The sequence below is a fragment of the Prunus persica genome, chromosome G1, assembly GCF_000346465.2.
Source record: "Prunus persica cultivar Lovell chromosome G1, Prunus_persica_NCBIv2, whole genome shotgun sequence".
Taxonomy (NCBI): domain Eukaryota; kingdom Viridiplantae; phylum Streptophyta; class Magnoliopsida; order Rosales; family Rosaceae; genus Prunus; species Prunus persica.
Window position 1 is genome coordinate 15,439,714 of NC_034009.1, and position 13,591 is coordinate 15,453,304.

At 43.6% G+C, this 13,591-nt stretch overlaps 2 protein-coding genes and 1 long non-coding RNA gene across 3 annotated transcripts; 1 reads left to right on the forward strand and 2 right to left on the reverse strand.

The window, feature by feature from the left end:
- Positions 1-777, forward strand: LOC109946499 (uncharacterized protein K02A2.6-like). Its single transcript, XM_020554568.1, has one exon. It carries the CDS (start codon positions 1-3, stop codon positions 775-777), a length of 777 nt encoding a protein of 258 aa, XP_020410157.1.
- On the reverse strand, positions 1,658-5,479 carry LOC18793452. Its single transcript, XM_007227617.2, has 4 exons — positions 4,232-5,479; positions 3,589-4,183; positions 3,117-3,493; positions 1,658-3,021 (listed from the first exon to the last, which is right to left on the reverse strand). Exons 1-4 carry the CDS (start codon positions 5,477-5,479, stop codon positions 2,368-2,370), a joined length of 2,874 nt encoding a protein of 957 aa, XP_007227679.2. The 3' UTR covers positions 1,658-2,367.
- LOC109946554 lies at positions 9,051-10,604 on the reverse strand. The gene is made up of 2 exons (XR_002269683.1): positions 10,345-10,604; positions 9,051-9,458 (listed from the first exon to the last, which is right to left on the reverse strand). It is a non-coding gene; the product is annotated as an uncharacterized LOC109946554 (long non-coding RNA).

Here is a 13,591-nt window from a genome sequence, read left to right on the forward strand (position 1 = left end):
ATGACGAACGATGCGTACAACTTTGTGAAAAAGTGCCACACATGCCAAGTCCACGCCAATTTAAGTCACAAGCCTCCCACCCTGCTGCAAGATATGCGCACTCCTTGGCCTTTTCACACTTGGGGGCTTGACTTCATCGGGACTATCCATCCACCATCCGAAGGCTATATATGGATCCTCACAGCCACTGAATATTTCACAAAGTGGGTTGAGGCGGTTCCTCTTCGGAAGGCCACGAGGGCTGCTATTGCAAACTTCATTCGTGAATATATTGTATGCAGATTTGGAATCTCGTATAAGATTGTCACCAACAATGGCACCCCGTTTGTCAATAAGCAAGTAGGCTCGACGCTTAGTGGCTATGGTATCAAGCATCGCCACTCCACGCCTTATTACCCACAAGGAAATGGTCAAGCAGAGGCCATAAACAAAACCTTATTGAGGATCCTAAGCAAAATGGTCTATGAGTATGAAGGAGGTTGGAGTGTTCACCTGCCGGATGCCTTATGGGCTTACTGCACCTCTCCAAAAAGTGCCACAGGTTTCTCGCCTTATTTGCTTGTGTATGGGTCTAATGCCATTTCACCAGTAGAGATTACCATCCCCACTGCCAGAGTATCAGCCGTTAACGACCTCGAATGGGAGACAAAGTCATGCTCGGATTGGCGCCTTCTGGACCTCGAAGCTTTGGATGAAAAAAGAGCGGAAGCCGAGAGGAGGATAGCGTTGTACCATAAAAATGTTGCCCAAGCCTATAACAAGACAGTCAAGCCTTGATCCTTCAAGCAAGGAGACCTCGTGCTAAAAGTCGTGGAGCATGTAAGAAGACAAGTGTCGGGACCTTCCAAGTTTGCCCCGCAATGGGAAGGCCCATTCACAGTCAAGGAGGTTTACAGCAGCGGCTATTATCGCTTGGTCTCTGTCAAAGAAGGCATGCTGACGGATCCCATCAATGGGAAGTGGCTCAAGCCCTATTACTGCTAAGTTAATTTTATGCCTTATACTTTTATTATCGTATTTTCCCTATGTTTTAAAATGAACTCCTTCTCTCTTATTTTCATATTTTGAAAAAGAAACTTTTGTATGATGCATCATCATGGTAGCAAGGGCTTTGCAATGAGAATGAAGGAATATTTTGAAAAATATATATATTGTGTCTCTAAAGTTTTACTGTTTGCATATTTCAAATATCCTTTACAAAAAAAAAAAAAGAAGAAGCAAAAACGTGCCGCTTAGCAGTAAGGCATGCCAAGCAAAGTCACTTGGATGGGGTCCCAAACCATCAACAAGCATCATGCTTAAGAAAAAAAGAATAGTATAAGGCATGAAAAGTCAATCTATTATAAAAAACACTCAATTTCGAGGTGCTCGAATAACATGATGCGCACAACACCTGGGAGTTTTATAAAGCCTGGGTAAAAATCATTCACATACTAGCTTGGCCTTTTAGGCAAGGCTAGAAGCTATTTTTCAAGCCTAAAGTCTAAATAAACCATGCAAAAGAAACTTCAGAAAAATTCTGGTCCTGTCAAAATTTTGGCAGCATATACCTTGTTTTTAAGGGTATCCAACCTGTCAGAAAATCTCAAGCAGTTCACAAGGACAAGATTTGCCAACTAAGCAGTACATATATATATATATATATAAGACATGCGAATTACAATATGCCTCAAGCATTCAGAAATTAATATAAGCTTCACTGGTTTAATACCAAATTACAAAGTCATGATGACGTAGCAGCTAGAATGTCGAAAAAAAAAAAACTACAGGCAAAGCAAGATAAAACTACACATGCTAAAAGTTCATGTGTCCAGTAGTCTCAAAAAAAAAAAAAAAAAAAACAGAACCATGGGCCAAGCTAATTGGTTACCAAGCCAAGGAGGGATGACTTGAAAAAAAAAAAAAAAGTATGTGTCAAGACTAGCTGATGCCGGAAGGAGTAGCATGATAAAAATAAAAACAAATAAGGAATGAGCTAAATACCTTGAGGCTACGGAGAACGCCCGAAGAGGACAGAGGAGGCCCTGGGAGATGCTCTGGTTGCTACTCCTGCCACGCATTCAGCATTGTCAGCAGAAATGCCTTTAGCAAGAAGGAGGGCATGTAATTCCCGACGTTTGTCCTCTAATTCTCGCTGTTTAATATTCAAGGAGTTGGTGGCAGCTCTTATCTCATCAGGACCGTGTGATAATGTCATACTACGAATGGCCCGTGCTCCGAAGACAGCGCGTGCTAGGTCCTTCACAAGGTTGAAAAGGAAGTCCACATGAAAGCCTAGGGTTATGGCCTCACATATCGCGTCCCGCCAACAAAATAGTTTGTGATCAGTGATATCAAGAAGCTGCATGGTGTTTATCCTGTGAAACACTAAGCCAAGGGCTCGAAAGGCAGTACACCTTGAGAAAGAAGTGGTGATGTCGGTAGCTTCCATGAAATTGCCGTAGTTATCCATGAATTTCTCAAGACCGCAACTGTCTCTGGATACACAAGTGCGCCTTGGAATGCCACATAACCGTTGAATTTGTGGCAAAGCGAAAGAAGCTCGTCGACGGACCGAAGAATTATGACACCCCCATCGAAAAAGGCTTTGAATGCCATGAAGGAATTTTCCCAATCCTGCCAAGACATGCTTTTCCCGGATGAATGCCTGCCGGAGGTACCTGCGATAAAGGCATCACCATCCTTATGGCTATTGTCAATGATCTCAGTAGGAGGAAGCACTGCCGGAAGTGGTGGAGAGGCGTCGACAGCCATATCGGATGTGCCCAAGATAAGAGGAGTCAGAGGTGGCACTGCCGGAAGTGGTGGAGAGGCGTCGACAGCCATATCGGATGTGCCCAAGATAAGAGGAGTCGGAGGTGGCATTGCTGGAAGTGGTGGAGAGGTGTCGGCAGCCGCGTCAGATGTGCCTAGGACAGGAGGAGCAGGAGGCCGCGCTGCTGGAAGACCCAAGATGGCGTCAGCAACAGTAGCAGGAAAGTCAAGGCCGGCCTCCGATGAGTAACCTGTAGTGGGCACAACCTGCGGGAGAAGAACGAGGTATGAATTGCAAGTCACAACAGGCAGCATGCAATGTAAATATATCAAGTAGAACAAGCAAGAAGGTCATTCGATACCAATGTAATGTCAACACGCTGCCCATGGTCACTAGCAAACTCAGGAGGCATGTCTGAGGCACCTGGCTCCTCCAAGGGAATGTCGAAATCCAAACATGTGTCTTCATCATGGCTATAGTATTGGCCTTCATCAGGGTCCTCATCCATGCCACTTGTGCCATGAGTGCTCTCTTGCCTGTGGGTGCTAATCTCAGCCTCTGCAGCACCACTTTCGTCACTGCTATCATCATCATCATCGATTGTTACAATTACCTCAGGTCCAGAGCCTTCACCCTTGTCTTTGCGGGTACTAGCAAATCTTGTTCGAAGTATGCGCGTACTTCGGCGCTTTGGAACCATATGGGTTACTTTGCCTTTGCTCTTGGTTTTGGATGAACCTGTAAATCAAAAGAAGGGGGAGAGATGGCGAAACAAGCTGAAAACGAAGTAAAAATAAATAAATAAATAAATAAAGACAAAAGCCAAAACTTACTGTGGGGAGACGAAGCTTCCGGCACCTTGTCAATCCCCTTGCTGCTGCCAAAACCCACGGGTTGCTGCTGTGGTAAAGGTTCTGAGAGAGTATCCCTTTTGGGGCTGGGGGGACCACTTGCTGCCACCTTGGGGATAAATTTTTTAGGTCCCTTTACAGCTTGTCTTTTCTCATCAACGTTGTGGCCCTCCTCCCGCTTTCGTTTTCCATGTGCAACATTTTTCCCGACACTATGAGAGCCTGATTTCTCTAACTTCCGCTTTAGCTTCAAAAAATCACCAACAATCTCTCCGCTTTTGGAAGTGAAAGGCAGATTCCGCTTCTCACTTAAGGCGATGACCTTCTCTTCTGACACTAAGCGAGCATGACGAACTATGGTGGGAAGCAATCGATCGCAATGGGCAGCATGGAATCGATTAAATGTAGCAAAGCAGCGATTCCAGTAGTTTTGGTAGGCTTTCGAGAGACCGCCAACACGCCCTTTGTTAGCCAAAGCAAGGGCAAAAGGCCTGCCATCTCCCGACACTTGGTCCTCAGTCCAAAAGACTTTATGCAGTGAAGAGGGCTCTCCGTGGATAGGACTGAAAGGCACACCCTGATTGAACCCAAGCTGTCATCTGATTCGGTAAGGCGAATAATGCACGAAAATTTTCAAGTGGTCATCACCCAGTGTAGGCAAAGAAAGGCACGCAGCGCTTAGCAACGCTTCCCTTCGCAATTGACGGCCTTGTGCTGTCATTATTGGGGCCCCAACTAGATCACCAAAATCAGCATAGAAGGGTATACATTTAAATCCCTCCGTTAAAGCACAGTAAGGGCGAAAGATAAATCTCTCAACATCGTCCAGCAGCTCTAGGAAATTCTGGCCCTTCCTTTGCATCAGTCGTGACCATCTGCAAATCAAAGGGAGACTCTCTGGTACGTAGGAACTCGCATTAGAACCAGCGAGTGTCTTAGCCTTCGAGTAGGGAACTGGGGATACCTCTATCCCTCGGAAGCGCTCCCATAAAAAGACTTGCAGGAAGCTGGAATTCAGGAAAGTTTCCACAGCCATGGTTCCTGCCGCTCCTTTCTCAAGATTTTGAACCTGGTCAAGCAAGCGGTATAGGTGCCCCAAGAACATAGGGGCTAGAGGAAGCATGCTGCCATGTGCTATCACCAATGCCAAAGAAAATACCCGCTCGTGCAGACAGTCTTGAGAAAAATCACAGAAAGTGAATCTTCCAAGCCATAATGATATAAACGCTGCAAGGCGACATGGTTCATTCCTACTAACATCCCCGAAAAATTGTATCCAGTTGCTAAACCGCAAAGAAGTGCTAGGAGAAGTCGGGGCGCTCTTTCGTAAAGCCTCAAGCTTTAGTTTATCTTCTGGAGTCAACGCAATGTGAAAGAGGTCTTGGCTGCCGCAAAGTGGGAGGTGGAAGATGTTAGCTACATCCTCAAGTGTGGGAGCAAACTCTCCCCACGAACAGGTAAAGGTGTGCGTCTTGGTACTCCATAGCCTAACCACATGCCGGAGCATCTTGGCTTCAATATGAATGTTGCAAGCTTTAGAAATAAAAATCGCATCCAACACTCGTGCCCGACTTAGAATGTCACAAGTGGAAGGGTCTCTCAATTCACGGTCAACCCACTCTGACCAACCCTTGCTGGTGCCACACGGATATTGAAAGAATAAAGGGACTACCGGAAATAGGCCCCTCTCTATGCAGCATCTCGATATGGATGCGGGATCAACCACTGGAGTTGTTTCCGACGCTGGCTCCTCTTCAATGATTATATCTTCATCAGTGCTCTTAAGCAAAGGCGGCGGCCTCCCTATTTTCAATCTGTCATCTGTGGAGTAGAGATGATCCCTAAGGATGGATGACGGATTAATCGATGTCATGGTATCATGGTACCTCTTGGCGAAATGATAAATACCTGCACATAGAAATGTGGAAAGAAGCAAAATAGAATTAGCACACGTAAGATACGTGTCAAGCACGGCTAGTTGAACTCATCCAAGCAAACATGCAATTTAAAATTCAAGCTCATGACAAATAAAAGTCTCACTCTGTGGTCAACAAGCATGACAAGCAAGTCCCTTCTCAAAATAAAAAAAAAATTTCAACCAGGCAGTACAAACATGCACTCTGTCAGTTTCTATTCTGCACAAGCAACAGACACAAAATCCATGATTGATTAGGCATGTGTTCTCAAGGAAAGAAAGCCTAGGCCAAGCACCAATCTACACCTATTCTAAAGTACCCAAAGTTGGCAGAGTCATTTACCAAAAGGCTAAGACAGAAGCACCAAAAATCCAAGTTAGAAGACTGAAGGATTTGAAGGTTCCAGCAGTAGAAGCGTCAAGGGTTTCTAGCACTTACACCACCTATGCCTGAGACGTATATACCTGTACAGAAATAAACAAAAAGAGAAAGCACATCATGCCAAGATTAGCCTTTTCACATACAAAGAGGGAGCCCATGCAAGATAAAAGTGAAGAAAATGGAAAAAGGGAGAGGGAAAACAAGAGAAAATGCATACCTCGTTGAATCTCCCAAGGGATGGCCTTGAATGTAACAAGAAGAGAAAAAAAATCGAGGATTTGAGGAAGAAATCTGCACCAAAGCAAACCCTTCCAGCAGCAGCGAACGGGCTTCTTTTGAACGAAGACGGGGTCGAGTCTGACCGGGGGCTTCCTTCCCAGCGGCTGGAGTTTTGTAATTTCTGTCTGATTGCACTCTCTCACTTGGTTCGAATTCGTGGAGGAGCAAAGGAGAACGAAGGGAGGAGAGCTGAAAAGAAGTTTTGGTCTGGTGCGTGAAAGAGAAAGAAATTGGAAGAAGTTAGTGTCTGGTGCAAGAAAAGAGAAAAAGAAAGGAAGAGAAAGAAGAAAATAATAATAATAAAAAGGGAAGAAGAAGGCGGTTGGTGTTGGGAAACTGCAAATAACTGCTGGGACTAATCATGACACGCCGTCATTTTGCACCCGGGAAGAAGAGAAGTTTCTTGCAAATACAAATCTGATTTTTTGGGTTGGGTTTAATTACTCAACCCATTCCAGCACCTGCTCATGGCCCATATAATTAAGGGGGCTAATGTTGAGACCCAAAAAATTCACGGTTGGGCCCGAATAAATTATTGGCTCAAAGCGACGCTCTATTAAGAAAAGACGTAAAGAGAAGTGCACAAAAATCCACCACATGCGAGTTACAGTTCACGTGCCACACTAAAATTAAACATTGCAACCCTTCCCAAGGATGATAAAATGAAAACATGCCAAGCGACATGTCGTGCCAAGCATGAAATCATTATTTCGCACACAACCACACTACAAACCTAAGTGGGCCTAAGCCACTCAAACGCACGGGGCTTGCTTGAGTGGGTTGTGGTATGGATGGTAATGAATCAACATGAAGCCCATTGATGGGCCGAGAAATGGAAGGTCTCGGGTTGTTTGGGAGCCTCGAGACTCAGGTCCATTTCTTAGGCCCAAACATCTGGGTGAGCACAAGAGAGAAAAAAATAGCCCAATAGCCCAAGCAAAATAGCCTATTGACACAACCAAAAAAGCCTAATGTTTAACAAAAATAACCCACTTGCTTAAAGAGTCACCTTGGCCCATACAAAACCCCAAAATAAGCCACAAAAAACCTCAGCCCTTTGCTGCAAAATAGAAGCCACGTAGAGAAAGTTTGCAGGATCATTGAATAAAGCTGCTGGGAAGTTCCAGCACATGGGGGGAGCAAGTTCCAAGCAAGAAACATTCAAGGAACCAAACAATATTAGCCTACGAGCTGCTAGAAGCACCCTTTGAACCAGCATATATATCCTAACTCCTTTGCTCATCAGACTTAGCCATGGCAAAAAGGGAAGAAAGCGATAAAAGAGATGGCTGGGAATGGAAGTCTCCCATAGAGACAGCTGCGGGAAAAGGAGGCCTTGAGCTCCAAACTCTGATCTGGTGCAAATAGGCAGAAGGGATTTCATCAAGAAGGGAAAAGTCAAGGAAGAAGATGAGAAAGGAAGGGAAAAGCTTGGCCAAGATGGGTAGAAGCCATTAGGATTTCTTGGGAAGTGATGGTTTCCAGCGGCTATAAAATGAAGTCTCTTCCACCCAACAAAACTCAACTCAAACCCACGCCTAGAGAGCAAGCTTTCTCTCTAACTTGCAAAAACCCAGCAATCTCGTGCACTGTTCACCCTCTTCTCCATTCTTCTCTTCTGACAGACAGAGTATCTGTCAAGCTGCCGAAAGAGCACTGTTCTTCATTTCTCTCTTCCTAGTCAAATCTCCTACAAATGCCTCATTTCTCACCTTAACACTTGTTTTTTCCCCCTAAGAAAGCCTAAATTTCCCCTCAGTGCTAAACCGATGTTAAATTTCCCCTAAGAAAGCCTGAATTTCCATGCCACATGCCACTCACGCTGAGCTTAAAAGTTTATCTGTAAGCATGAAGAAATTACTTCCTAAGGCTCTGTTGACAGGACCCGACCCAATTTCCGCTTTGGAATCCGAGCCGAATCCTGTGCGTGTCCGACACCTGGCGAATGCCGGGCACGAATGACCTTTTTACCCTTTTCTTAAACAAATTTCTTAAAATTTACTTTCGACTTCTGCCGAAAATCCGGCAGAGTCTACCCTGTATTTTGACCAACACAAAGTCTTCCACCTGTCAAACAGTCTCAAAAATCCTACCAGTTCCTTATGTTCAACAAGATCTCAGAGCATTTCTATACAAATTTACAGGATTTACAAAAGAGTTACAACGAACTCCTACACTTTGGTGGTGGGTCGGAAGCTAGGATGATGGCCCGAGTGGTTTCCTTTGTTCTTCTACGGCCTGGGGGGCGCAAAACATTAAAAGTGTGAGTGGACCAAAATAGAGTTCTCAAACAGTGTATGAACATAATAACCCCCACTGTAAAAACAATGATAATCATAAACCTGAATATGTAAACTGCACTGAATTAGGGTAAATTCAAGCATTCACATAAATATATACATGTATATATATATCCAGATGTAGGATATGCTCAACCAAGGAAATATTGAGTAAAATCAATGAAATCAATATTTGCATAAAAGCACTGAAATTTCTTTAAAACTACCACCTAGGTGTACCCCTGTAAAACTGTCAAATCCTCTGTAAATCTGTCAATTCCCCTGGCAGGTCTCGGTGACACATAGTGTATCCGAGCCGCAAACTGGCAGGATTCAGGAGACCGTAGTCAGCCTGATCCGCAATCCTGGCACTCACGGTCCGGGCGTCCCCAAAACTCGTGAGGCAAATGTCAATTGCACTGACGTAACTGAAAGTAAACTGGATGTCTGTAGACATCATCATATCCGAAGGCAACATAAACCGAAGGCAATCTGGATGTCCGTAGACATCGTCTTATTTGACGGCAACCTGTTTCTGTAACCGGGTACCCACAGTGGTTTAAGGAAATATTAACTGCTGAGAAAATATCAAATATAAATATCATAATATTTCTGAAAGATCTGATGAATAACTGAATCTTTATTCAATCTATAACTGTGCTGCCCTTTCTATCTGATAGAAAACTCGAACTCTGCTTTCTATAATTCATGGTGGTCTAAAATAATTATCTTGGATAAAATCTGACATCCTCTGTATTCTGATAAAATCTGAGCTAGATATTTCTGAATCATAAATCTCAAAGTCTGTTGTCCAAATAACTTTAGCAAAATCAGCTAAGCAATGTATAGAAGGAATCTTTAAATTCATAGGAATAAATCACACTGAATAAAACTGATTCAGAAAATCATTTAAAAAAAGAAAGGTCCACTCACTGCTGGTCCGAGCTAGCTGGACCTCTTGAAGGTCCCTCCTGTGGTTCAGTTTGGCCTCTGATGCCTGTTTAACTATGAATATTCAATTACTAAACTGCTCAATAAAAACATTAAATTAAATACCCTGACCCCCGGCTCCTAGAAATGCGTTCTCTCATTGTAAAGTCAACTCTATGCCCACTGTAGCATTTCAGATAATTAGAATGGCCTTAAAAGACCGGAAACCTTACCAAGCGATAAACTGTTAGACCGGCCGATCCGGAACCCCGTGGGGTCCACGATCTCCGATGGCCGATCTGGGATTCTCTAGAGGTTCCTCACTGTGTAAAACCCATGTCCTGCGAGTTTGGTCCGAAATGGACGGTCGGATTGGCCAAAATCGCGCTATCGCTTAAAACCCTAACCCTAGCCCTAGGGTTCGCGATTCCGGAGTATCCGGGACTCCGATTCGAAATCCGTTGAATCCTACACGATCCTGAAACAATGTAGGACAACATATCCGAAATGGGGTGCGATCCAACGGCTAGACGACACTGCACCCGGAAATCGCATATTATGGAAAAATCCGTTCGGGGCTCAAACGGACTCCGAATTGAGTTCCGCGAAATCCTACGCGCTCGTGATGGCACGAGGGTCTCAAAACTGGCCAGAGCCGTGCCACCACCCTGGCCCACGCGCCGCCACACGCGCGGACCGATCGGGTGTCCAAAGCGATCGGGTGTGCAGGAAAAATCTTGGAACCGAGACTCCAAACTCCTACCCTAGGTAAAACACCCCATTTGGAGTCACTTTTGTTCTTGGACAACCCCCAAAAAGTGGCCGGAAAGGGCCGATTCCGGCGGCCGAAGTTCGGCCAATTTCAAATCGAAAATTAAGCAACCTAAAGGTGAAATCGATCTAAACCCAGCCAACCATCAGTTAGAGCACGAAAAATAGCTAGAAATCGATACCTCACACGACTGATTTGGTGTCCGGATGAGGGAGAAACTGAGGTTGGAAAATCGGCCAAAACTGCTGCGTTTTCCAGCAGTTTCCAGCGGCTCCAGCAGGGGCGGCGGACGGGCTGAGGTTGCTGGCGGGAGCTGGCCGGTGCTGCTGGGTCCGTTCCGGAGGGTCGGGGTGGCTTGGAAGGTGGCTGCCCTTCTGGTTTTTCTGAACTCTCGGGAGGGAGAGAGAGAGGGAGAGAGAGAGAGAGAGAGAGAGAGAGAATGAGAGAGTGAGAGAAGAAAACAGATTTAAAAAAATGATCTCCCAAAATTTCCATTTTGCCCTCGTGAGTATTTTGACCGTAACTTCTTCATTACAACTCCGGTTCGGGTCTACTCCATGTCTACGAACTCGTTTCGCCGTGCTCTACGCAACGGCATAAGCGGAATTGCCAAATTCTTTTCCGATCAAAAAGTCAAATTTTCCCCTTTTAAAATATGCGAGGGCAAAATCGTCTTTTGGCTCTCAAATTTTAGATATTTTGGCTTGGGTTCTTACATCTGTTGCCCTTTCAAAGTGTTTTCGGGGCTTTATTTTCGAATTCAGACAAGGGGGATAATTCCATCAGTCTGCCCTTTACGGCAGCCCAGCCCATTTACAGCTGCCGGGAGAAAAAGCCCCCTACACTTGCTATACAGAAGCCTCGCCAAAAAAATCAAGTCATCCGCAAAGAATAGGTGCGAAATTAAATGACCAAACCGCAATGCCCTAACAGCGTTCCACTCATTCTTTAACACCCTAACAGCAATGATGTGACTAAGCTTTTCCATACATAAAACAAAAAGGTAAGGGGAAAGAGGGTTACCTTGTCTAACACCTCTTTGAGGTTTGAAACTCTCAGTAAGCTCCCCATTCTAGATAATTTTGTAAGAGACATTCTTGACACAGCTCATAATAAGTTGAAGAGAAGTTTCCCCAATACCAATTTCTGCAAGAGTTTGCTCAATAAAAGACCATTTCAATCTGTCATAAGCCTTAGAGAGGTCAATTTTCCAAGCTATATATTCGGTTTTACCTCTTGCTTTATGGAATCTATGCAAAACCTCTTGAGCAATGAAAATATTATCTGAAATTTGTCGTCCATGAACAAAGCTAACCCGATTGGGGCTAACAAGCTTACACATAAGAGGTCTGAGCCTTCCAACAATGATCTTAGAAACAACTTTGTATAAAGTGTTACATAGACTAATTGGACGAAACTGCAGCATGCTCTGAGGATTAGTGATTTTAGGAACTAGAGTAACAAGAGTACTGTTCAGAAACTCTTGAACGGAACCAGTAGAAAAACACTTAAACACCAAAACTTCAATATCTTTCTTAGAAAGAGACCAACAATTATGGGGGAAAAAAAAAACCAGAATAGCCATCGGGACCAGGAGCCTTGTAGGGACCAATAGCAAAGAGAGCATCCTGCACCTCCTTTCAGTCACCTCTTTATTGATAGTAGCCAAATCAGCCTCAGGAGTATGAAGAAAAAGAGAAGGCAAAGGACTATGAATGATATCAACAGCATCATCCAAAAAAAGCCCATGAAAATACTCAACAGCAAGCGCTTTCAAACCTTCTTTACTAGAGATCCAATCCCCATTATTATCTTTAAGCCTTTCAATCCTATTCCTTCTTCTTCTTCTGACAAGAGTAGTAATGTGAAAGAACTTGGTATTTCTATCCCCACCCTGCAGCCAAGAAACTCTAGATTTTTGTTTCCAAAACACATTCTCTTGATCCAATAAATCCTCAAACTCCTGTTGTAGATGCTTCTCTAGATTGCTAAAAAAAATGGGAGAAACCCTTACAAAGAGGCCTTTGAATACCTTGAAGCCTAGCAAGAATTCTCTTTTTCTTTTGAAAAATTTTACCAAAGATTTGAGTATTCGACTCCCGAAGCAGGGGAATCAACATGTCCAATTTATTAGAAACTGAACCTTCCAAATTCTTCCACTTAACTTTAATGAACTCAGGAAATAAACAATGTTTAAGTCACATTGCCTCAAATCTAAAAGGTTTAAGCTCAGCTGAAGGACTCTTATCAGAAATAAGACTAATCAAAAGAGGACTATGATCAGAACATCTTCTAGGCAGATGCCTCACGAAAGCTTCAGGAAATAAAACCCTCCACTCCTTTTTACAAATAACCCTATCCAATCTCTTCATCACAAAATCATCACCAACTTTCTTATTAACCCAAGTAAACTTGGGTCCCAAAAATCCCCAATCAATGAGCCCATGCTGATCAAACTAGTCCTTGAAACCTCTACTTTTACTAGATAATTTTCCAAATTTTTCATCCTCAAACAAGATATCATTAAAATCCCCACAGACAACCCAAGGAAAGATTCCAGGAAGCAGCAATAATAGATCAGTTTTGTCAGAGATAAGATCTCCTAGCTGGGCAAGGGTACCCATACATAGCAGTAAATATCAAAGAAATACCTCAGAAGTCTCAACACAAACAGAAACAGCTTGATCCATGTAATTAATGACGCTCAAGTTGAATTTAGCATCATCCCACAACAACTAAGTACCACCATAGAAGCCTACAACATCAGAAATTTCAGCTTTAGGGAAGCCAAGTTGAGAAATGACTTTCCGAGCTTTACTGGAGCTAATTCTAGGCTCCAAAATAACCAACATATCCAACTTATGTCTATACTTAAGATCTTGCATAGCAAGCAAGGATCTCTTATTACCTGCCCCTCTAATATTCCAACAACCAATCATTATGATGGAAGGCAAAGAGAAACGGTCAAAAAAGACCTAATCAGAATTGGCAGACAAAGGCCCCATACACTTGAGACCTTGAGCCTTGCCATCCTTTGCACAACAAGCAGACACACCAATGATTAAAGCTTCACAAACTTTAGAATCTAACTGCACACTCTCAGAATCCTTCAAATCTTGAATTTCCATATCCTGATCAACAACTCTGTAAACCACATAAATAATATTTCGAGCTTGAGGCTTAGAAATGGAATAATAATCATTTCTACGAGCATTAACCTCCCCAATTTCCAAACCACCATTATCAAAGCTAGTCACAGGCCTCCTAAGATTACCCAAAGCTTGGTCCAACTCAGACATAGAAGTTATAGTGGAATCATGAGGCAAATTCTTAGAACTAGGCCTCAAGACAATAGCAAGCCTAGAAGAAGATTTATTTGAAATATCAGACAAAACTTTTCTCAGCCTACCGACCTTTTTCTTGCCCTT